This window comes from Mastigoproctus giganteus, chromosome 6 (assembly GCF_048544385.1).
Source record: "Mastigoproctus giganteus isolate SK-2022 chromosome 6, ASM4854438v1, whole genome shotgun sequence".
NCBI classification, from domain to species: domain Eukaryota; kingdom Metazoa; phylum Arthropoda; class Arachnida; order Uropygi; family Thelyphonidae; genus Mastigoproctus; species Mastigoproctus giganteus.
Window position 1 is genome coordinate 193,880,787 of NC_143580.1, and position 26,055 is coordinate 193,906,841.

At 37.6% G+C, this 26,055-nt stretch overlaps 1 protein-coding gene across 1 annotated transcript in view; it reads right to left on the reverse strand.

Annotated features, from left to right (window-relative positions):
- Window positions 1-25,624, reverse strand: part of Trim9 (E3 ubiquitin-protein ligase Trim9) — a 128,698-nt gene extending 103,074 nt beyond the window's left edge. Inside the window, exon 1 of the mRNA XM_090376644.1 lies at window positions 24,824-25,624. Coding sequence (XP_090232770.1) covers window positions 24,824-25,585 — 762 coding nt within the window. The 5' untranslated portion in view covers window positions 25,586-25,624. The remainder of the gene's footprint in view (window positions 1-24,823) is intronic.
- Between the last annotated feature and the right edge of the window lie 431 nt (window positions 25,625-26,055).

A 26,055-nucleotide genomic window follows, 5' to 3' on the forward strand; every position in this document is an offset into this window, starting at 1 on the left:
CACCTGCATATCTACAAATAGCCTTTATTTACAGGAAAACTAATAACGTGCGCTGAAACCTTTAACCTTTATGACAGCCTCTAATCTTCGTCAGCTTTTGTACATGTCCGCCTTTCGGCCTTCAAAAGAGCGATTGGTTCAGCTCTGTTTATTGGGCGGTCTCTCCACACACGCACCCGACGATCCAATTCATCCCAGAGGTTCTCTATAGGATTGAGGTCAGTACTCTGGGCTGGCCAGTTCAACTTTTCGATTCCCATGACCTCAAGCTAGTCCACCACAAACGCAAGCAGTATGACATGGAGTGTTGTCCTGCTGATACAGGTATGAGTCTTATCCGACGGGCTGCACAACGTAGGTAACGCACTATTGACCAATTATTGAATTTCATTGTAGGGATGATACAGTCCGGCAGGTAACTTTCTCCAGGTATCCACCACATCCAGGCACGAAAATCAGACTAGTAGTCCGTGTACCGTGTGATTCATCACGCCAAAGCAGAGTTTTCCACTGGTCAACAGCACAAGGCCTTACACCAAGCTAGACGGTGTCTGGAATTAGATGGAGTAATTAGTCGTTTGTGGATGGCTGCATGACCGTGGTAATCCACATCATGAAGCGTCCTGTGCACTGTACTGGTTCTGAAATGTGTCCCAATCGTCCCACTGAGAGCCTGTGTATGCTGCGGCAACGTCGACCTGCGTTCTAAGCGGACGATTCTTTGAAGAGATCTCGTCACGTTCCATCAGCTTCAGTCAGAGGCTTTCGAGGTTGTTTCGTGATGGTTTCAGCTGTCATTTTGAGATCACATCAATGTGCCGTTGGAATGCCACGTACATTCCGATTGCTTATGTGGCACCCTACCGAGAGGTGTCTGCATATTAATGGTAGGGCAGTGTGTAAATGGCGCCTCCGTAGCCAGGAGCAGCAGTGCGTAGCACACGCTTCTTGATTAGACCGGGGTTCGAGCCCGTCACCTCCAAATATGGAGGATGCGAAAAGGTCAGGGAATGACCACCGCATTTCACGGAGCAATATGGCCTTAGTTGCTAATGCTCCTAAAAATCAAATAACAAACAACAAACAGTGTGTAAATATGTACATAGTATGAATAACCATTTTTTACCTACATGTCTACTTACAGACACTGAATACTGTACATCTATTCATAAAATAAAACCATAACTTTATACGTTATAAAAATGCGCAGGTATTCATATTATGAAAGGAAAATCACATTTGGAAAAAATGTTTTAATTCTTATAATCCGATATTCCATGGGCTGCTATTTTTGCTACTGCTCCTGGTGAGGGAAGTTTCGAAAACACGAGTAGTTGGCATCAAGGATAAGCTCCTTCAGGAGACACTTGAGCATTGTCTTGGACACCCTCCTATTGAACCCCAATCTCTGACGATAGTTAATTTAGAAATAAATATAACTGACTTGAGTTTTCTTATTCGAATTTCTCCTTAATAAACATCAACTTGGGGAAAAAAAAGTGTTTAAACAATATCGGCAATTAATAAATATCAGTTTTAAGAAATAACCTATATATATTACAAATCACAATTATCTTAAATAATTCCAGGTGTTTCTATATAAACAAAATAAAGAAATGGATAGAAACAGCCCTTATTAAAAAGAACTTTACAAGTTCTAGGTTAAAAGCCAGTTCTGACTTGGTTTCAACTCTTTCAATTTTAATTTTACTACTGCAAAAAGTGAGCACTTTCCCCAGATGGAATTTTCCTCTCAATTTTAATTTTCAATTTCATTTTAAAACTTCATCAAACCATACAAATCATAGGCGACTCTCGTAACAAAAAGCACTTGTTATTCTGTTCGTTAATTAATCTTAATTAAGGCTTCTATTTAATTATGCAGGGTGTCTCAAAAATATTGGTACAAACGTTTAGGGGAGGTAGGTAACATCTAAAAGAATGTGAATCGCAGAGGAACCCATAACCGGAAACGTCACCGTATGTCGGTAGACGGCGCTGTTCATCAGTTCGCGAGAGGGAAAATTTCTGGTTTACTCATTAAAGCAGTAGTCGCCGCACGAAGAGCATGCATCGATATACGAACTGTGAGCTGGCAGACATGCACCTAGTGTATGGATTAGCAGAGGGCAATGGACGAACCGCTCAGCGAATTTATGGAGAACGCTTCCCAGACAGATATGTACTGGACCACCGTTTGTTTGCGCGTGTGCATCAAAATTTGTGCGATTATGGGTCATTTAGAGGTAACAGGAGTAGTGCGGGCAGACCACGTTCGACGCGAACTCCCCCCCACGGAAGAAAGTGTGTTGAATGCCGTCCAGAATAATCCTACTACCAGCACACGTGCCGTTGCCTGTGCCTTAGGAGTACATGTATCTCGTTGGAGTGTACAACGTGTCTGGCGCGACGATTCCGTACACCCCTTTCATCTCCAAAGGGTTCAGTTACTGTTCCCCCAAGATCATCCTGCACATGTGGCTTTTGCGCAGTGGTTTCTCCAAGAAAGTGTTCAAGACTCGAATTTTCCAGCCTATGAGAAAAAAGCCTCACGGATGAGGCTTATTTCACTCGGGAAGGCTTATTCAATCAGCACAATGCTCATGTGTGGGCTCACGACAACCCACACGGTGTGCGCCCCCATGCGGCACAACATCGCTTCGCAATAAATGTGTGGGCAGGTATGGTCGGTGACTGCTTAGTCGGCCCATGCCTGTTACCATCCCGCATGAACTCTGCTAAATATCAGGGCTTTCTTGAACAAGTTGTACCAGGGTTACTTGACGATGTTCCAGCAAATGTGAGACGCAACATTTGGTTTCAACATGACGGGGCGCCTGCCCATTATGGAAGGTGTGTTCGTGACCATTTGAACAGGCGTTTTGGGCGTCGATGGATTGGCCGTGGTGAACCCGTTGCCTGGCCCCCACGCTCACCTGATTTATCGAGCCTTGATTTCTTTCTGTGGGGACCCTCAAATCTATCGTGTATGAATCGCCTGTGGAGACGGAAATGGATCTCGTGGCGAGACTCCTCTGCGCTGCTGCTACTGTCAAAGAAACTCCAGGTGTGTTCGACCGTTTCCACCACTCCATGCTGCGTTGGTGTCACGCATGCATCGCGTCTCATGGTGAAACCTTGGAGCATCTGTTGTAACATCATGAAATGCATCCATCTCGTACTCCATTGTTAATATTATGTCAAATAAATGTTTGCCACTAATTACTGTCTTGTGTCATTTTTGGTTCTTGTGCCTCTGCTACTGCTTTCCCGTGACGTTTCCGGTTATGGGTTTCTATGCGATTCACATTCCTTTAGATGTTACCTACCTCCCCTAAACGTTTGTACCAATATTTTTGAGACACCCTATATATTAAGACTGTGCCTTATATTACTTGAGTTAATATTAATGAGAAATTAATGGTGAGCATCATATTTAAATTTTTAATTGATTAGATTCATAATTAGTATGAACTAAGCGTAGACAGTCGTCAAGATGTTTATCAGACGCACGAGTGATAATTCGATTTAAATCACACATGAACGCATGTTTTTTTTTTTTTTTTTTTTTTTTTTTCTACCATTGCCATATTTCATAGTTTTCTAGTTTGATTAAAAATTAATTAACACGCTTTTATGAATTTTAAATAGTTTACGATATGAATTTAGTCAGATAACTAGAAAGACTTTACACCGCTTCATGATCTACCGGTCAATCGCGATCGACTGGTCGATAACTCCTGCTTTAAAATAAAGTGATGAGATCTCCAACAATTTTCAGTCTTACATTTTACGTTTGGTTCCGCAAGATTGTCTTTTGAACATATATTGACCGGTCAAAATAGTAGAAAAACTGAACCTCGGTTTATCTTTTAGGACTTCCACTTGACTGGAACTTGCATTCAACTGAAACTAGCAGGTAACATTTATCTTTTCTAACTTTAAGATTTTAAGAAAATATACTGGTATCCGGCCACACAAAGTTTATATTATTAAAAAAGTATTTTTGTTAATATATTTTTCAAGGACAGATTTGATATATTACGTTTTTTGAAATCAATTTGGTGGTGAAATGGTATTTGGGTTATCAAATTCATGTTTTCAATGGTTTCATTTCTTAGGTTCATTGGGGATGTACAATATCTGATATACTGTAAAATGAAAGTTATCTTTGAAACTTAACTATCATGTTTCAACGATTTTAATATGTAAGTTCGAAAATATTTCGAGAAACATTTTTCTTTATAAATATTAGCCCTTATTTTTTTTTATGTATTTGATTTTTTTTTATTTAACTAACGTTCCGAAAAGAATTTTCTGTACAAAGTGGTGGTTTTTTTTTTCCCCCGCATTTCCCAACATTTTAGATTTAATTAATATAATGGTAGCTTACAAAAAAAATAATAATAATAAGGGGGGAAAAAGAAATGCCCGATAACTTATTGATTATCTGGATATTTATTTTTATTCGATTTTTCAAATGTTTAATAAGATTTTTAACAGTTTCCTAAGTCGAATTACGATTAAAATAATATTGCAGGTTTTGTTCATGGCGTATTTTGATATTTCAAAGAAAATAAGCCAACTGGCGGTGACATGGAGTGGTTAACCGATAATCAGTTTTATTCGCTCTTTTTTTTTTTATTATTTTTTTCTTAATACGAATGTCACTGATAATCACATAAAGGTGCAGTGCTACCTTTTTTGTCCCCCCCCTTAAATATGCATCGAACACAAAGCCGCCAAAGTTTTAAACTCACCTCAAAACCACCTCTACTCCAATTATAAAAACTCATTTACTGTTTTCACCCGCAGATGAATAACATCACATTAAATTGGGCAAAATTTATTATTACACGCAAACTCAAACTTAATTTCAAACATGCACTACAGCCGGGGAGTCGATTTTGACGTCTGCGCAGAGCTTATCTCGACCTTCACTTAACAAAATTGAAAACATCGCGATGCTCTTTTGTTGTTGTTTTTATTATGCAACTGTTCTGAGTGTTGGAAAATTCATTTAAAACACGCGGCCCTGCTGCTAACTACAAAACGAATTTCAATAAGTTTATTTCTTTTTTATGATTCCGTTCATGCAACTGTCGACCCGTAATGGTACGGCCAAAGAGGTTACACGCGACAAAATGTTTTTGCACGAAATGCATCGGCACGTGACTTTGCTATTAAACCAGCTCGAAGATTTTAAAAAGTTCAGCGAGTTTCATTATATTAACGAATTATAAATACTGAGAAAGGTGTACGACTTCACTGAGTAAATTACTAATTCAATTTATAAGGTTAAAATTCCTTACACAACTTAAGAAATTCCATTTAAATTCGCTATGAAATGTTAATGCTGTAGATATTAGCTTTATATTTAATATGAAAGTAAATACACAAAATAAAGTAAAACATTAATTTAATATTGAAAACTTGGAATTTTCTTTGAATATTGAATTGAAAACTAAATAATGAAAAATATTCCTACACTGCTCTACCAAAATATTAGAGAGCATGCTGTTTGTTGTATTAAAATCAGTCGTACGCATATATATATACGTGACCATATGTACGCAGGTGGTCAAAAGTAAAATTACAGTTAATCAGTAGTTTAATTATAAGAGTAAAGTGGAAGGTTAAAATACGTTCCTATTCGTCATTTTATGCGATTTCTAAATCGTCGAAAGAAATTGATCGACCTAAAATTACTTGGGCAAGATCTGAGCAAGACAGTCGGAAGCTCAGGTATCAAGTAGGCTGGAAATTTCGAGAAGGATGGTGTCGAACACTTGGGAAGCACTTTCAAGTGGTGACGAGGACAAAGCAATTCAAGAGTTACTTCAACCCAGAAAGTGTAGGTGACATGCTTTATCAAGTGGAATATTGTGATGGGATCGTACGGACTGTTTCTCAACTATCTACGGCTTCTGTAGGGGTCATGTCGAGGTGAACGGTCGATGTTTCATGACTGTGAGTTCTCTACAGGAGGTCAGTGTCCTTCTATTGGTATCTCCACTCTCGAAGCATGTTGGGGAGCATCATCATATGCTTTTCTCCGAGTGGGGAAATAAATTAATTATTAGTTTGTAATACTGTATATACTAAGAAAAATTTTAGGGGCACACGATATTTAAAAAACATGCGATCTGTGTGGGGAAGGAATAATAATAAAAGTAGCCCTTGGTGATGAAGAGGTTGAGGATCACTGCCCTATCCTAGGGAGACAAAATGCAAGCTATTAACTCGCCTCCCTCCCCACTAAATAGCTTCTCCATTAGTTCTAATTGGCCTCTTTGTACAAGGGCCAAGAAATTAATATTTTAATTTCATATTCCGCCTCTTTTAAAACTTCTGTTCAGAATAAATTCACACAGAATGAATGAATTATTCAGGTATTTGTGATTATCACCTTAATTTTGTCCACCAGAGGGGTACGGTTGTGTAAAAGACGCATTCTTTCTAATCCGAAATCAATACGATGCAAGTCATGAAAATTTAATGTTGATGGGTGCTGAATGAATTTTGCTAATTTAAATGCAATGCGTTAAAATAAATAAATAAAATTTCTGTTTACACTCCGGGACGACTACACGGTGAGGAGTTCACAAGATAGAGAGAGAATACAAGAAACAGCACGGTATTTAGCAGTCGCAGACTTCAACTCCAGTCACTAAAGGCACGTGTACTTAGGCACTCTTGCCCTGACCACTCGGCTAGCTCTCTAAATTAGTTTTTATCAAACTTGGCGATGTTCGCCTCTAGCGTTGACCAATGCGTCCTTACCTTAAGTTGTAGAGAACTTAGCATCACTACAGTCGGTCCTCGTATAGCACGTGTTTGCATTACACGAATTCGATCATACACGATTTATAAATAGGGGAACGTTATCTTATATAACACGAACCGAATTCGCTTATACACGATTCGCCTTTGTGTTTACAAGAAATGGCAGTCGAACGCGGAATTACCCCAACTGAACGCAACACGATAGCAATGAAGATGAGTCTGAAAATGTATTTATGTGTTTTATATCAGTGAAGGGGAAACACATTTCACCATAATAACGTAAAAACCAACACAATTCCAGCTATCGATATAATCGCAAATGCAATTAGATGGAGTTTACTACCAGTTTATAACAGATTCCACTAGCAGAAACGAAACTGGAAATTGTTTTTATTGTTTTATGGTAGTAACCTCCAGAAATGTGCTTTAGTAAAATGTGAGGTGTTAATTAATAGTGTATCTCGGCCTTTACGGTGTTGTTTATTCAGTTGCTACTCGCGCGCAGCTTTGTTTATGTGTATCAAGCGTGCCACCTCGTTTTGTAATTGTGCTTTATTCCCTAAAAATTAGTAAAATACTTAAAAGGTGTGAAAAGCGTCCTGGCTAAGACACTGCAGATTCAGAGAGAAAAAAAAAAAAAAAAAAAAAAGCAATATCGATAAACAGAGGCGGACTGGGTCAAAAATTCTTACCCGGGAAAATTTATAGTGGCCTCATACTACGGTTTATGTCCAAAATCACACCGGCCTCCGGCCCACCGTGGTTTCCCCCGTAAGGCTTATGGCCAGTCCTCTTCTGTCGATAGAGAAAAAATACGAAATTGTGAAACGCTTTAAGCGAAATTAAAGACCATGTGATATTGCACGTGCTACAGACCTAAATGAGGCAACGCCGAGAATTACAAAGAATGCAGCGAAAATAAAAACAACTTTCATAGCGGGAACAACTCAAAGTGTAATTAATATCCATTAGATTAAGACACAAGAATTGGAAGAGATGGAACGGCTGTCATCTGTTTGGATAGAAAATCAAACAAAAAGCAAGTTTGCTTACGATAGAAGCAAAAGCATTAGCAATATTTTATTACGACTTACGTATTATAATTTATACTTACGTATTATAAAATACGTAAGTATTTTATTACGACTATTTTATTTAATATAATAAATTTTTTACGAATAAAATACGTATTTTATTCGTAAAAAATTCTTTTTTTAGTATTAAAAAATACTTTATTATAATATAATATTATTTTTATTACGTATTTTAATCGTTATAAAATACGTAAGTATTTTATAATGATTAAAATTACCCGATTATTTATTGTGTTTGGTAATGTTTTGGTTCCAAATGTGTGTTCAATCTTGGGTGGTCGGCACCTAACCCCACTTTTCCCATAGGGCCTGTTGTTTATATTGCACGATTTTGCATTGCACGAGGGGTTTCTAGGAAGGCAACTATCGTGCTATACGAGGACAGACTGTACTTGCTGGCTCGTTTAAGATCCTAATTTACGTCCTAAGACGCGAATTTATTTTATTTCATTTCCAGAATTAAGGGAGGGAGTCAGCTAAAATGTTGCGGGGACAGGATAGGTACAAAAATATTACTCAAATAAATATAATTTGAATCGGCGACCTGGTGGTCGTGTAGGAGTATAAACAAAAACAATTACAATTTAACAACGAGAAGGAAGGGGTGTTCAAAATGTCCAAAAAAATCACGTTTACGCAATGTGCATTTTTACTATTAAATTTTTTGATATTAATGTTTACGGAAAAGTTTCTCAATAGCAAATGTGATGACAAAAGAGAAATCAAAATAAATTTTTAGCTAGTTTTTCTAAATTTTACAGCACTTTGCTCGTTTTATGACGAGTTATGAGCTAATAATAAATAAATTCATTAAAATGAATTTATTAAAATCCACATAAACAACACTTATATTTTCAATTTTTCTTGAACAAGTTACACTTTTCCGGAAACTCCACTGATACACCATAACATTTAAAAATATACAGCTCAACAAGTTCCCAGAGTGTGAAAGCAGCTTAGCCCAAAATCTTTTAAGAAATTCTCTTTTCTACTTCGCCACCCTCCTCTTGTGTGGTTCCCCCTCCCCTCTCCCATCCACACTCCCCTACAACCACTACCTCAACTCCCAAAAATCTCCCTCGCACAAAACCCAACCGAACAAGAATACATCGGGCGACCGTAATTTGAGCCAAGAAAGACCGCCAACAGTGCTGCACGGTGAAAGTACACAGGGCCCATGATGCCCCGCGGTCATGTCTGGCTGTCGAGGGCAATAAGCGACTCGAGGATCTATGAGCGTATGTCTGATAGGCACCCCAACATCACAAATAAAAGACTGTAGGTTCCAGCTAGTCTAGACTGGTAGCGAACAAAAAACCTAGTTACCTGTGGGACAAAATTTTCACCCGGTATAAATAGTTCGTCGCTTATTTTTTAAAAGTAATAATAAATATTTATAAACACATGGAAACATGTTTGCAACCATTTTAATGACACCAATTTTGTAATTTAATAACCAATATCCAATTAAAACTGATCGCGCATTTAAAAACACCAATTCCGTATTTAAATAATTTTTTTATTTTTGTAATTTCAAGTTAAAACCGGTGGTGCAGTGGAAGGGGGCGCAACTGTCGGAAACAAACAGTTGATGGAAGACACAAATTTCTTGAACTGCATGATTTGTCGCTATTATACCACTAGTTCGTAACACAAGGATTTCAGACACGTGACTGAATTTGAAGAAACGATAAAACCAGACTATCGCGGGATTACGCATTTCTACACGATATTATTCGGCAAAAGCGAGCCAGTAAGCAAATTTCTATTCAACTTGGCACGTTGCCAAGCCCAGTGCGGAGCCACCGTAGCGGAGAGCTGTGACGTGCTAACAATTCATCTATTCCCCCCACAATGCATTCGACTGAAAAGTTTTGGGAAAGCTAATTGCATCGCTATAATGCCCTTCCTAAAGGGGTTTCTTAAATAGATGTGGATGCAAATCCTCACCAAGATAACGATGTCTAACTTTAGGATCGTGTCCTAACGTCCATAGATTCACTGCGGAATTTTAATCGAACTGCGATTTAAATAATGATTACCAAACGACACACTGATAGCAATCGGCAACCCGGGCATTGCATTCTGCGGTACGGAAAAGATTTCGGCTCCGTATTCAATCCACACAATGGTGTACGCATGCCCGGCCTCATTTCTAACGAGGAAATTGGATGCTAACGCAATATGAGAAGAGAAAAAAAAAAGGGGGGGGGGGGATACACGATAGTCAGTCAATAATAAAAATACAATGTATAAATATACAGATTTACGATACATACAAAACATCTTTTAATCATTTCCCATTCACGTGCATAATGTAAATAATCTTTAAAGACAATTTAATTTTAAAAATAAGACGCGAAATTATAATAAATCATTAATATTTATTAATTTTATATTTTTATTTAATTTATTTATTTTATTTTTAATTACATGATAAATATATAATATACCTCTGCTCACACCTTTTTATATATATATATATATATATATATATATATATATATATATATATATATATATCATCCCCATCCCTACAGGAGAAGGAAGGGATGCAACACGTATTCCAGGAGTACCAGATGTGACGCAATGTTGACTCACCGTTTTCATATATGGTTTGCTATTCATGTTAGGTGTAGAAGATGCAGAAATGTAAATGGTACGGATAGTGTGCGTGTGCTGCTGCTTCTCAACTAGGGGTATCTGTATCCATGGTAAACTTAACATGAAGTTAACGAAACATTAACTTAACATGAAGACTTCCTAAAACAATTGATGACATATTTCCATATATAATTTCCGAAGTTGCGGAACAGATGACTAGAACCTTGCACTACTATATATATATGATATTTACCACTTTGTTTCCCAAAATGATACTGATTTGCAAGTACAATGGAGAATTTTGAAAAACGAACATGGAGCTGGAACGAAAAGTATAGTGAGGTATGGATAGTAATAGAGTTAGCAATCAGAATATGAAGAGTCCGAAATTTCCAAGTCAAAATGATGAAAACGAATTCAGATAAAATGGAGGAAAAACATGGGGAAAAAAAGTCACTTTTCCTCCAAAGTTCTAATAACAAGAGAAAAAAAAAGTAAAAAACGATCCATCTTACAACTAAAAACTGCAGGCTCTTGAAGGAAAAACTTTCAAGTAACAAAATAAGGAATAATATAATTGATGAAAACCAACTAGTTTAAAGAATTTTACAATGTAAATTATGCAAAAAAAAAAAACTATTTTAATCACACTGAACGTTTCGAAGATGACTATAGGTCTTCTTCTTCAGAACAGCTTGTGTAAAATGCCATTTAGAAATCATTATAGGATGTAAATCGGCAAATATTTAAAACATTGAAATTAACGAAGAGCTAGAAATCGATAAAAATATATAAAAGCGAAAGCTTTTATATATTTTAAGGAAAATAGCAGCTGAAACATAGGCATAAGGAGAGGAGGAGGCTTCCCCCTCCCCGGGAAATTTCTGACACTAAAGTAAGTTGTTTGTTTGTTTGTTATTTGGTTTTTAGGAGCATTAGCAACTAAGGCCATATTGCTCCGGCTAAAGTAAGTGATTAAGTTTTGAATATCACCACTAGCAAACAATATTAGTAATTAAAAAAAAAGATATTAACAAATATCTTTGTTAATAAAGGTTGGTATAATTATATATTTAATAATTCATTCTGTTCCTCCTCGACCTAGAAAATACACATGCATTAAACAAAAAAAAAAAAAAAAAATTAGAACAAAGACCATCCGGGGATTTTTTTCCCAGGAAACCCGGATGTACAGAAGAAGAGTTAAATTAATTTTATTCGAGTATTTGTCCTTTAATACTGCCTTCCCCCTCTTAACTTTCTGAACTTAAAACCAAAGCGGCTGTGGATTAAATTGATCGCACCAAAAGTTTCCTAATGTCTGTCCTTCCAAGTGAATAACAGATTTTAAAAAAATAGAGAGAAGAGTACACTTTCCAGGCTCCAGTCAAGATTATTCTCTACTTTGATAGCCATTTGTCATAGAATTCGTGGCAGAGTAAAGAAAGTGGAGATCTTCAGCCGGGGATCATCCATCGCTGGGTTCCCCTAATCGACTACCATTTTCAGTTTGGTAGCGGTAACAAAAGGTCAAGAAAATTGGATGCTATGGCTAATGCAATTTAGATGGTCGGGAAGGGGGGGATCCATCAATAATCTGAGCGCCTGATAACGAGTATGGTCCACATGATGACGCTTCGATAATTTGATCTCGTGGGAAAGAGATGCTCGCGCTAATGGCAGCGCATTCAACCAAACGCCATAATAGTCTTTAGATTCAACAAGGTGCCAACTGTTTCCACGGCTCCATTTTCAATTGCGAGCGCTTCTCTTCCCCTCCCCCAAGGATCACTTCTTACGACTGAGACATATCTGCAAAATGTTTACATTAAAGCGGGGAGTAAATATCATTACGAAGGTGATGGTGGTTTCATGACATTAGCAGTACGGGGAGCAGGCGAGTCATCAAATGGTTCTGGGAGAGTTGGGGGGGGGAACACTTTCCATCAATCATAGTAATTAGGGAAGGAGAGCACCACGAAAAGAGCTAAAAAAAATATAGCCTAGTGTCTTTTCCACGAACGGGGGTATAAATAGTGTTGATGAAGGTTGAATATTGAACGTGGGCAATTATGTCAAGCGTCCAAAGTTCTCAGAAAGTGTAAGCGCAGTCGTATTAACTAATATGGCAAGAATTCCAGTTGGGGGGGGGGTCATCTAAAAAAAAGTCCTATCCTAGAACAGATGAAACAAAATTCGAAAGTTCCAAATTTACAAGATACCGAATTGTCACAGAAATCGATAACTGTGCAGCTGTATATAGGCTAGGCATTTCCCGTTTGCAACGACATAATGATAAACGTAATTTTGCTAAATATTTGCACGTAGATGAGCTAGAAAGTCCAGCAGAGATAAATGTGGCGGATGTGACGTGTAATTAACGCTATTAAAATTATGTTGCTTTCTAGCTTCCTTTACCGGGACTGATTACTGTTAGTGATATTTCTTGTGTCAAGGTAATTGGACGATGTCCCTATTATTAAGCTCATATTAGACAAAAGATTTATTTTCCTAAAAAGAAACTGGTAACGACCAAAGTAATGGAAAAAAAATCCATAAACCGCCAAATCTTAAACTATAATCAAACCTAAAACCTTCCATGTTACTCATCTTTGGACAAGTTCAATGGAGAAGTTTGTTGAAATTGAAGGAGTTGCACTTAATATTTCCAAGGATTTTGATCGTGTGTCGTATGTTCTTTTAAAGAAGCGTCTATCCTATGGACTGCTTTCTGCTTTATTGCAGATGGGTATCCAATTCTCTCTCCGACTGCTCACTGCAGTGATGGTAGACGCTCTCTGTCTTCCAACTTCTCAACTAATACTGGTGTTCTCCAAGGTTCAGTTCTTCCTCCACTCTTTTTCTCTATATTAACGACCTTATTTTTATCGACTGAAAAATCCTATCCAGCCTTCTTTTTTTTATTTTTTTGACAGCACACTACATTCCACCTTCCAGTTTAAGACACTTTCCCTGCACAAACAGCTCAAATATCCACCACCAATTCCCTAAATGCTTATCTTCAATTAATTCTCCAATGGGGCAAAGATAACTTGGTTAATTACAATCCTTCTAAACCTATGTCTTTTATTTTGCAGAAAAAATGATTTTTCTGCTCCTATGCTTATCTTCGACACACTTAAGATTTCTAGACAAGATCACATATCTCTATCAGGGATTACCTTGACTTCTAATCTCTCTTGGCATAAACATATCACAAATATTGTTCCCTCTGCATCTAAAAAAACTGGATTTTCTGTTTCGCTCTCGGCGTTACTTTGCTTCTAAGCAGCTTCTCACCCTGTACAAATCTCAAATTCGCCCTAGCATGGAAAACTGTTCAGACATCGGGGGCGCTGCCCCTGTTGGCGCATTGTGAGAAATCACCAGTGGTTTCCCACACCAAAAACACTATGCCCCATAACCTCTCTAAGGTTTCTAGACTCCAAAAAAAAAAAAAAGTTAGGTTAATTAATGACCCATCTCTTACAGTCTTTCCACTCTCTGTCTCATAGACATTCTGTTTCTGCTGCATGCCTTTTCTAGATACTTCCATGAGCACTGTTCTTCTGAATTGGCTTCAGTAATTATCCCACTCTCACCAACTCCAAACTCATAGAATTATATTTTCCCCATTTATTCCTGCTACTTCCGTTCTCTGGAACAACCTCACTTCACACATCTTTCCCGAATATCAACAGAAATTCAAGTCTAATGTCAACAAGTATCTTTTGCCTCCTATAGATCGTGCGAGAACTATGTTGGTCTTTGCAAAGGTTAAAGAGTTTCATCGTAACTTTAATTTTTATTCCTTTGAATTCTGAATTATCAAAATTTCGCATTTTGAATTATGAATTATGCATTCAAAATTTCGCAATAAAAGGATTACGTTATATCTGTATCTATTCTGAAACGTTTTGAGAAAAGGACAATACCCGGTTGTTCAAATAGTTAAGAGCGAAGAAACACGATTTAAACCACGTTTATAATGATAGCATGCAATGAAACCGCAATTGAAATAATAATAAAAATGAAAAATCTGAAGCTTATTTGCCTTCAGATATTTCTGCTGAAGAATACTGAAACGTTTTATAGGGGAAATTAATTATATTATTTTAATTCTGAAACTTGTGGAAAAGTTATTTTGAAATGGCGAGAGAAATATCTGAAAATCACCAAAACAAGCGTTCGTGGTGGGGAACTTATTAAACGCAGGAAGTTCACAGTTGAAATACGTCCCACTGTAAACTGAAAAGATACGGTTGAAAGGAAATATGGCGGCTGGCCTTGGATATCACAGTGATGCCAGGTGGAACTAATTGCCATTTCATTAAACAGGAACCAATCGCTGAACGTGTTGGTCCATGAAGACCTTGAGGGACTTGAACACAATGTCAATCATCTACCACGTTTTAACCTATCTGTTCCATCTCTTCCTACTGAAAAGTCATCCTCAATGGCGAAGACTAACATTTTCCAAAGGGATTTCTAACCCACGCAGCGTCACCATTTCGAGCCAAAACCACGTGACTGGCAGCGTTTGCATTTCGACTCAACTGATTCGTTTGCCGCGTTGGGGTCACGGCATCCGCCACAACTAGAAAAGTAGGACTAACCCGTTTCGACCAAACACCCAGGCATTAAGAGCAAGCAAACAGGTACTGCGAAAGTAGAACGTCTGTGTGGCAATAACGTCTGGCTGGCACACGTGTCGCCCGAACACTTAGGACAAGGGATGCGAAGGGAGAGAGAGTAATGGAAAGTAAATCAGGTATGCCGCATTTCGCACGGGATTATTAGCGGCTCGGCGTGTCCATAAAAGGGGAAGGTGGAGGGACTCCGGCGACATGCCCCGTGCTTTAACTAACGCAAGGATCATTGTTACGTAAATTAGTGTAACCTCCACTGAACACCGTCGGCCTAAAAAGGCAGTCAGAGACAACGCTGGATTGTCTAAGCATGCGGGCTAATTGCTGCGCCCATCTTGCTGGGGATTATTAAGAGCAACAGAAAATCGTTTGGTTTAATCTTATCATCTTATTTAAATTTTTAAAAAAAGTTGATGACTATCTTTAACTCGTCTACTGTATTTTTTAATATTAAATTAATACGACCCAGTAAATAGCAGCTATAATTATAAATCAGTTAATTATTATTTCATATTTAATTATTTACTGCGAAACCACTATAGTTAACGTTTGTCATTTCCGAAACACTGGAAAAAAACTGGAGCAAAGATGCATTTTCTGACGTCATTTCCGTTATCAGAGATTGGCGCCTCTGAAAATGGAAGCACGTACCTAGGACGCATAACTCGATAACTGAGCTTTAAATCGAAAATCGTACTTTTGACTTTTTTTGTTTGAAATTTCTGGCGGGGGGGGGGGGTCTTCCGTGTCAAATATTAACCTCCATTTTTGAACCACCTCGTATGAAAAGGAAATCTGAATAAATATGTGTCTAACAATTATAAAAATTAAAAATGAAACTTATTATTCACAATTAACTCCACGAATCTGAAAAGCATTGTTGTGATGAAGAGTAAACGTCCGGAAGGCGTATCGTTCATGATTTAGAAAGAAAAAAAAGTTAGGAGAAACGTACCATTTATGGAAATAGCTGTCCAGCTATCAGGAAAATACACGGAACATCAACAGCTATTTACAGCATTGTTTCCCAAAGTGAGATGGACAGATCCCCAGTGTCTCCAAGAAGACATGCGAGTATAGCAAAATTTCTTTTCATAAAAGAAAACTATGGCTGAACCATAATAGGAGAAAAGCAACTGGTAGTAATCTCACTCAGAAACGAAAATTCTAAGTTAAGCAGGTGGTCATTTTTCTCCTAAAGTGCTGGGCAGACAGACCGCTTGAAAACCACCGAGATAAAAAAAAAAAAAAAAAAAAAAGGAAGAAACATGATAAATAAATTTTCTCTTCACTGCTCAGCGGTTATCTGAAGTCAACTAAGTTCGCAAGATATTGGAATACAAGAACATCACTGTATTTAGCAGTCAGCGGGCTTTAAATCACGGTCAACTCAAAACGCGTTAGAAAACTAAAATCACATAAGACTATTACGGAACTAGTTAAAGATCCATGAAAATATTAACAACTCAATATAAACCATCTCAGGAAAAAAAACAGAAAGGTGTGGAATTAAATGTGTTTTGTAATCACTGAAATTGAATTTGTATTCAGTGTTCAAGTTAAATAAAGAAACCAAACTTTTTATAAAAAACAATTCTCACCATAAATACAGTGAAAAACAAGTGGGGGAGAGGTAAGTTATTGGACACGGATTCCGCCCAAAATAACAAGTTGAATGGAACAGGCATCCAAATGCCAGGTAAAACCCGCTGGCTCCAGGCCCATATAGTGTGGGAACTTTCTAGAAACGGAAAGGAATGTGTAGCAGGAACCCAGAGGAGGGAATGGGGAGGAAGTAGGTAATTGTAAAACGAAGAGGGAAAGCTACGTCAGTTTTCTATTTAGGTAGGGAGCGAAGACCCCACACGAAAGCGGAACAAGTCGCCAGTAGGTTTTACGAATATTTTCAGGTAATTTTAACTCGTATATAACAATCATCGCAGAGGAACTGCTTATATTAATTATATTAAAGTATGCTAATTAATAAAACCACCAACAGTCGCACGAAAACCTCGAATTAGAAAAGGAAACTGGAAAACAAAATGGATGGCGGATCTCTGTTTCAGCTAATTCCACGTATACTTCCAACAAAACTGACGACACGTGCTCTGGTAAAAAAAAAAAAAAAAAAAAAAGTATTCCGACGCCAAACCGGTGGACGAGCCCGGTCAAGGTTGTTTTGACTATTATATCTTGCCGGTACCTGAACTAGCGAGCGAGGGCTTCGTACCATCAATGCACTTTCATGCACTACTTGTGAGCGGCCAAGTCTAGTCTCGGCTTCGCTCTATAAAACAATCGTAGAGGTCGATGGATCGTCACTATAGAAGCGTTGACTCTAAAATAGTCAACGGCCGCCAAAAAATTAAAATTCGTGGTCGGCAGATTAACCAGAGTGAAACTGGGATTCCCCGTTGACATGGCAACTATTACACATAATCAGATTTAAGTTGTGTGGTTTTGAAACAACTGGACAGTGTTCAAAGTAACGTGCATGCACGTATTCAACCCCATCTTGTATATAACTAAATTAATATTTGATAAATATCTTCTATCACACAACCATAAGAGAAACGATATTTTAATGCTATTGATGTTTCGAAGGTAATTATGCATCTTCTTCTTCAGAGTGACCAATATTTCAAAAATAATAATTTTTCTGTTTATACTCCGGCACGACAACCAAGTCAGCAGAGTTTACAATAAATTGTCAATAGAAATATTTATCGTATTTAGTAGTCACGGGCTTGAACCCCGGTCTACTCAAGGAACGCGTGCTATGCACTCTCGCTCCTGACCACTGGGCTACGTCAGGCCTTAAAATGGATAATAACCTTTTAATAAACAATATGAGCAATGTTTATTATTGCTTATACTGGAGTATTAGTAGTCACTCACAGGGCTGACTACCAATACGCCTTTCAACTATACATTCGTAGACTTGTTGCGCCATAAAACCCCAATCCAACATTCGTAGACTTTTTTTCAAGTGTTAATGTTTATTCATGAAATAACCAACTCTTAGATGCTGTGGCCCGTTACCCTTTATGCATTTTAATGATCCCAGAGTGAATTGTAAACCCAAAGTCCTTGTCTTGTCTACCAAACTATTTTTGATTACATCAATCGTTATTCTCGACTTTAATTAACATTTACGAAACCTAATTTTAGGTCTGATACAAAATGACATTCATAATTTCACCGTATATCATGAACTTGTATTTTATTTTTTAATATAACATGTACAGTAGACTTTCGAAATAACGGCACCTTCGGGGATTCAAGGTGCCGTTATTTCGATTTTTCCGTTATCTAGAAAGTTTTTTTATTTTTAATATATTTAAAGCAGAAATAATAAGGCTAAGTAAGAAATAGAGAGATTAAGAATGAGATTTTATTAACTGCACATAAAAAACATGAACATGTTGACGATCCAATGTTATATTCTGCCATTAATACGCTCCTGCTTACGCCCCGTTCTATTTTCTTTATTATATTAAGTTTAGTATGCGCGAGTAGCACAGTAGTATCCCCACACCGGGTGGAAAAGGCCTGGGTTCGAATCCTGTCGATGACGCGAGGACCTTTTATAGGCTTCTTTTCACTCCGTGGCTGAGTTAGTCGATCTCGGGCGTAGATAGCAAGGTTTTTTCCCCCCAAGAAACTTGGATTTTTCGACCAGAAAAACAGGCAAATCGAGAACACACTCAATTTACAGACACAATACTATTACTATTACTAATGTAATAGTAATAGTTTGGATTATATCAAGTTTGTCACTAAGCTCTTCATGTTGTTCTTTTTTTTCTCTGTATGAGGTTTATTAACTTTAGGAGCCATAGTGAGGGGTTTTTAATTTAAAATAAATAAAAGAGCTGATATAAACCTATAAAAAAATAAAAACTGGCTAAGAACTTGGAATGAAGAATTGAAACAAACAATCAATGAGAAAAAAAAGACCTATAAACTGTTCCTACAAACTAAAGACCTACACATAAAATATAAAAAGCTTAGAGCAGAAGTCAGAAAACTAACCAGAAGAATCCGATGAGATGACTGGGATAAATTTGTTAAATCTTTAGAACGTGATATCACGGGCCCACAGAGAAGAGGTTTTAAAATTTTTAAGAAATTACAACTAGACACAAATGATCAAATAAAAACCAACTCCATCTCCCAAGCAGAATGGAAGCAACACTATTCCAAACTATGGTATAACCCAGGCACTAGGGAATTGGAAGATGAATCTGTGATAACCAAAGATGAAAATAACCCTAACAACTACAGAGGGATAACACTGCTGTCAACTGCTGCAAAGCTATACTCTAATATACTAAAGAATAAACTTAATAAATACAGTGAACAATTCTTAGAAGAACAATGTGGGTTCAGAAAAGGGAGAAGCACAATAGATTCCATTTTCTCACTACAACAAATTTTGGAGAAAAGAAGAGAATTCAATCTACCATCATTTCTGTTCTTTATTGATTATGAAAAAGCATATGACAATGTAAACTGGGAAAAAGTCAAAAGTCTGTATAAAATATTCTAATGGCCAACTATCAGACCCAATTAACACCAATAAAGGAGTGAAACAAGGATGTGGACTATCACCAAATTTATTTAATATCTACATCAATAAAATTCTTAAAGAATGGAAACAAACAATTAACACCAGAATACAGTTGAACAACAGGAATAAAATCCAAACTATATTATACGCTGATGATCAAGTAATAAGTGCAAAATCAGAAGAAGAACTACAGATAGCAGCAAATGAACTGAATAAAATAGGTAAAAAAGTACGAGATGAAAATCTCCACCTCAAAAACAAAATCAATGGGATTATGTGGAAAAAACATTCAAAGAGTCAAAATTGTTATTGATGATAAAATAATAGAACAAATATCTGACTTCACCTATTTGGGAAATTTAATATCAAATGAAGGGAAAGACATCCAAACTAAACTACAAAAATATAATAAAATGAATGGAACGATTAAACGCCACTTCGGAAAACAAATGACAACTGAAACAAAATTACAACTGCGCAACATCACTTCAAAACCAGCCCTCTTCTACAGCTGTGAGACTTGGGTCATAAATAAGAAAGATGCACACAAACTAGAAGCAGCACAAATGAAATTTTTAAGACCATTATTAGGCTTTACAAGACTAGACCACCAAAGAAATATAGATATCCGCGAGAAATTAAAAGTAGATAACATAGTAAATGACATAAAACGGTATCAGGAAAAATGAATCAGCCACATGGAAAGAATGAACCCAGACCGGATCCCAAAATTAGCCTTTAACTACAAACCTACAGGCAAGAGAGATGTTGGTCGACCAAGACAACGATGGCGAGATCAAAACCACTTCCAAGAGCTACAACGGAACAGGTCTTAAAAGACCTAAGCCGGACCAAGTTCATGATGATGAATCCGTAATAACAGTACAGCATTCACTTTCAAAATGGCGAAAACGTAAACAAATACACTAATCACGTGACTTGCCGTTTTCTTTTTTCCCGGCACAGCAAGACATCTGCGCTGCATGTATACATCCGATCTCAATGTGCCGTTATTTCGACAGTCTACTGAAATTTTAATTTCATGCTGTACAATAAAAAAATCTATCAGCTAAAATCAATAAAAAAAATCTATCAGTTACTTCCCCCATAATTAAATCTCTATAAATGTTCCCATACTGTTCTATTATTATTAAGATACTTTTCCAATTATGTATTTTATACTTTAAACGAATATTTGTTTATATCTACCCACAACGTAACATTGGGACTGAACTCTGTGGGAGTGATTTCAATTTATTTTCCATACACAAAGCAACTACGACATCTAAACGTAATCAGTTTTACTGCATGTGCCTGTTTAGACCTTCGACCAAGATTTCTTCTTCCTAAAACAAAAAACAGAGAGAGAGAGAGAGAGAGAGAGAGAAGGGAAAAAATGGCCGGGTGCAGTGCTGTTCTCAGCGCATTTGCTATAATTCCCTTCTAAAGCCGATGGGTTGCCGCTCAGGTAAGCCGAAGATTTGGCGGTGTAATGAAGGCCGTCACCGGAATGACTTCTCCTGTCGGTTTAATCACAACAGTTCGTTGGGGCAGCACAGCTGCAAACTCGTAAACGCAGCCAAGACACGAGGGTCGAGTTAAAAGCTCCTTGCCAAGCCAGTAATTTAGAAAGCTCACCCAAACAGGCCAAGTTTCACCAACAGCAAAACACATCACAGGGCCGGTACAAACCTTAATGCGCGATCCGTCTCCTTGTTAAGCCTATTCACTGCCCACAACTTTTCCCAAGTTCGGTACAGTAACCTTATCTGTTCCCTCTCAGAGTAAATGCAACGCTCAGTGCGAAATGGCTTTCCGGAACAGCGGGTCTCATTACGATCTGCTAATCTACGAACTGTGCAACAACAACACACACACACCTTCGCTTTTGCTGTATGTTCGTCTCCTGTTTATTTTTCAACTGTTTTTTTTCATCACGTCTTTATTTTTCTATTAGTCTTCCCCCGAAGTGACACTCTCATCAAAGGAAATAAAAGTAGAAGTTGCAGACTATTTCGATTTAATATAACGCGACCTATCTATTATGCAAACAGTGGCAAATATATCCATTTTCAGCCCTTAGACAAAACCACCATTTCTAGTTCTCATGTTGTCATTGATACTAAAACAATAATTTATATACAGTAATTCAAAATGGCGAATGAATCAAATGTAAATCGAGATGAATTCAGTATTTCATAAATAACAGTTACTTTATTATTATTTATATAATGAACAAAAAGAAGGCTCTGACTCATTCTTAATTAATTAAAAATATTTACATTTATTTATTATTATTTATTATTTTTTTTTTTTTATTGGGAGTGGGTGGGGGTATGAGGTGTGTTCTGGTGATAAAAACGCTTCAGTATTATATACGAAGAATTTTTTCCAGTTCGATTCAGCAGATCAAAAATAAAATTCTATATCGATTTTATTTTATAAAATTTCCTAGCGAAATAATGCTTCACGGCCATACCTCATATAGACACAGTGAACTGGAGACACAGTCCCATATCCTGAGCCCTTGCCAACAGCAATTAGGCGCATGTCCTTAACATAGAATCCTTGATTATGATAACCTTGGGAAAAGCAATACCACGGGCAAGGCACGAGGGACAATTTTTGCAAATGCCGTCTCCCCCATCAAGGACGAATTGTAAAAGTCACTTTGCAATAGGTTCACCCACTTAGATTCGTTTCTTTAGCACGGGCAACTAATAAAGTCCTTCAAATATCACATGACTGTTATTAATATCTTCCTGACTCACACCAACACACTAGTAATTATTTCATAAGTTACTGGGCAAAAACAAATTTTTATAACTACTACATAATAACATTGACATAAGAAATTTATAATAGTTATAAAACTTAAAAATAAATTCTTAACAACAACATTCACGAACTTCAAATCTAGTTTCTAATAATTTATTTTCAAGTCTGAGTTAAATGATAATTTGAATATAAATCAATTAGCACAATAACTAAATATAATTCAGCAGTATTTCTATACAACTTTGACAAAATACAATAAAATATATGTCAACAAAATAGAAAACAAAAACAACGAAAAAAAAGCAAAATGGAGATCACACAGATAAATTCTTTAGCAATATTTTGAGTTATCGAGCATATTTAGGTGCACAACAGCACCCAAATAAGCCCGTTTAAATAATAAAAGCAGTAAACTATTATAAAAAACTAAGAACTTTTAATTTCTTACCAGACTGCTGCAAGCACGCGAAGAAAATCATTATTCAGAAATATAAGTTCATCAAAATACAGATACACCTTATTATAACCAAGTTTGTTGTACTATCGTCTCTTTATGCGGATTTAAATGTTTAATTAAGCAATATATTTAATTATCGGGCTGAGTTTAGTACACACAAACAAAAACACATCCTTGCCCTCAAACTATAGAAGCCACTTCATAAGTTAGATAAAATTTCACATATGGCAGGCAGATGCTAAAGTGCACACAATGTTAAGAACAGCATTATGTACCTTCAAATAGAGATAACATTATCTCTTTCACTCGTCAAATAATACGGTTTTTTAATAATTTTTTTCACAATTTTCCCTAAAACTTTATATTAATTAATTATAAAACTACAAAATAAATGTCATTTTGACCTTTCTGACTTCTAATATTCCTCCAAAATACGTCTGCTATTCACGTGCGTGACGTTTCATGAATGTCTGAGCACGCGCGGCGCGCGCTTTGTTACTAAGTGATAAAGCAAGAAGAAATCAGTAAATTATGACTATATTATTATTCAGCTTATTTTCGTAAAAATAAGAAAACAAAAACATTTTACATTTAATTAATGCACAGCAAAACATACAATAAATAAGATAAACTGATAAAGTTTGTATTTATTAAAAAATTACTTCTGAAAATAGATGTGTTTACTTTTTTTTTTTTTTTTTTTATTCTGTAATGTCACGGTGATTTGTAGTGCACAGTATCGTGACAAGCCGAACCTGTGAGTTATTTATTAAAATATTCCAAACTCTAATTAACTGTGCTGAGCGTGTATTGGCCACCCTTTCCTGCTGAGAAAACCGTATTATCACTCTCACGAATGCTCCTGGGTCCAGACGAGTACATACCTGTACACACCTGCATCCTTAGGTCATGTCTCGAACCCCCAGCACCTGCCTCTTTTCATGCCGAAATCCAGATGCCAGTTATGGCGCAGTGCGCCGTAGAAAAAGGACACCCGAAACGATTAGAAGGCACGGCAAGGTCAGAGCCCTTGAGGCAGCTAGTGCTCACTCGCTGAACGTGCAGTCTAGCAGTGCAGGTTCTACTGCTTTCACACACCGGAAACAAAACAAGGTTAGAGTACTTTCGAAAAGGAGGTGGGGAGAGTTTGGAGGGGGCTCGCAGAAACGGAACATCACCGGATGCAAATACATACCTGAATGTGGGTACTCACACGCAAAACTTTCCGGAAAGTTTAGTTTAGAATTCTACCTGAAGGGGGACATAACTAACCCACCCACTCTCAGCATAGTTGTATGTGTGGCAGTTAATAAAAAGCTAGAGAAATCCACGCCTTTTGATATGAGCTAAGCAGGCTAACTTCGACTGGGAACCCCGCCCAGTGCTCTACCTATATAAGGGCCTTGACATTTTTATCGCTTCCACCCACTCTTGCAGCTAATGTCGAATTCAGGATGAGGGCAAAGGGGATGTGTTTGGCCTACAGCCAAAGCAACTTGGCCAATAAGATATTAAATGTCATGTCTGAAAATTAAGTTCTACGACCAGTTTGTGGGATGGAAAATCCTGCAGGTTGTGGGAAAACCCTAAGCCTCCGCTTGAAATCGGGGTCGAATCCCACAGTTGGAAATATTCTTTTCAAGCAAAGTGAGCTGTTCTCAGGAGTTATGGGTTCTCCTCGGCAGGTGGAGAATTTCCCAAGGTTCCCCAATCCTAAAAATCGACATATTAAAAAAGGGCCCTCACAGATTTGAAAGATTTCCCCCACACTCAGTCCTAGGAACTAAAGAGGCTATAGCCCCATTATTATTCTCAAAATAATGAGGATTTTGTTTACTGCTAAATGATCAGCATAACGTTGCGAAACAATAATCAGACTTACCTTTTGTGCCTTGGACATCGCCCCCAGAGCTTGTACATCGTGACTGATGTGCCTTCCATCCTGAAGACAAAGCACACACACGGGGGTCTTACACAGCATGCAATACATACTTAAAGCCTCATCATTGTGCTCTACACACTTCGGCTCTTTGCCCTTGCATTTCGCTCTGATGGTAGCTTTTCCATCTTGAGGAGTCACCAGAGAGTGTTTGGCCAAAGGACCCCTAGCGGGATGACAATTATCCCGACAACTTTCACAGTAAAACACCTCGCACTGTTCGCACATTACGGTAGCCTCGTGCGCACTCCCTTCGCACAGCTGGCACTGGATGGGGAGGTTTTTGCTCTCCCCATATTTGTCCACGATGTTCTGCAGGGCTCGATTCTTTGGTAGGTTGTGGGCTCCGTTTTCGTCGAAGTACACGATTTTCTGACAGACGGTGCAGGTCAGAGACAGTGCGCTGCTTTGTAAAGGCGGGAACAAGATCCCTTGGATGTTAGGGGTACCCACGTAACTATTAGGACGACTGTTGCACACAACACCGCTGTCGGTCTCGCTGACGAGGCTAAGTTTGTCGACGTCTGGATAGTCTGCGCTGATCTCGTTCAAGCTGTTTATTGTATCCTCTGGAGGGGGCTGAATGTGTTGAGCGGGTTGCTGACTGTGTAGGGCACAGTTGAGGCAAAGCGAATGGCAACACGGCAGCAAAACGGGGTTGTTATAAAAGTGTTTACAAACGGGACATTTCAATTCTTCCTCCATCCTGACCTACACCACTTCGCTACCATACCGCGCACACGACTGACGCCGATAGTCGTTTGCTGTTCCACCAGCGAAAGATCCTGGTGCGAGAGCGTTACTGCGCTTGCGTTGATACTTCTAGCGCCATCTTGCGGGTGCACTGAAAATCCACGAGTTTATTACTCTTCGTGTTGTTTATTTCGAAATATTCGTTATTCAGATGTTCAGATGATTCTGCATTTAGGCTTCTCTTTTAGTCGGTGGATGCGAATGCGTGTTGATTTAAATTTGAAATATTTTATAAACTTATATGCGTCTCGTTAATAATTTTCTAGGTTTACGCCTAATTAATATATTGAGATTACAGTATATTCAAAATAAGTGATATTAAATGCATAAGATTATAAAGCTCTTTAGTTTTAATTTTTCGTTACATCCTTCGAATCGCTAAATTTTATCTATATATCAAACAAGGCAGTGATAGAGCCTTA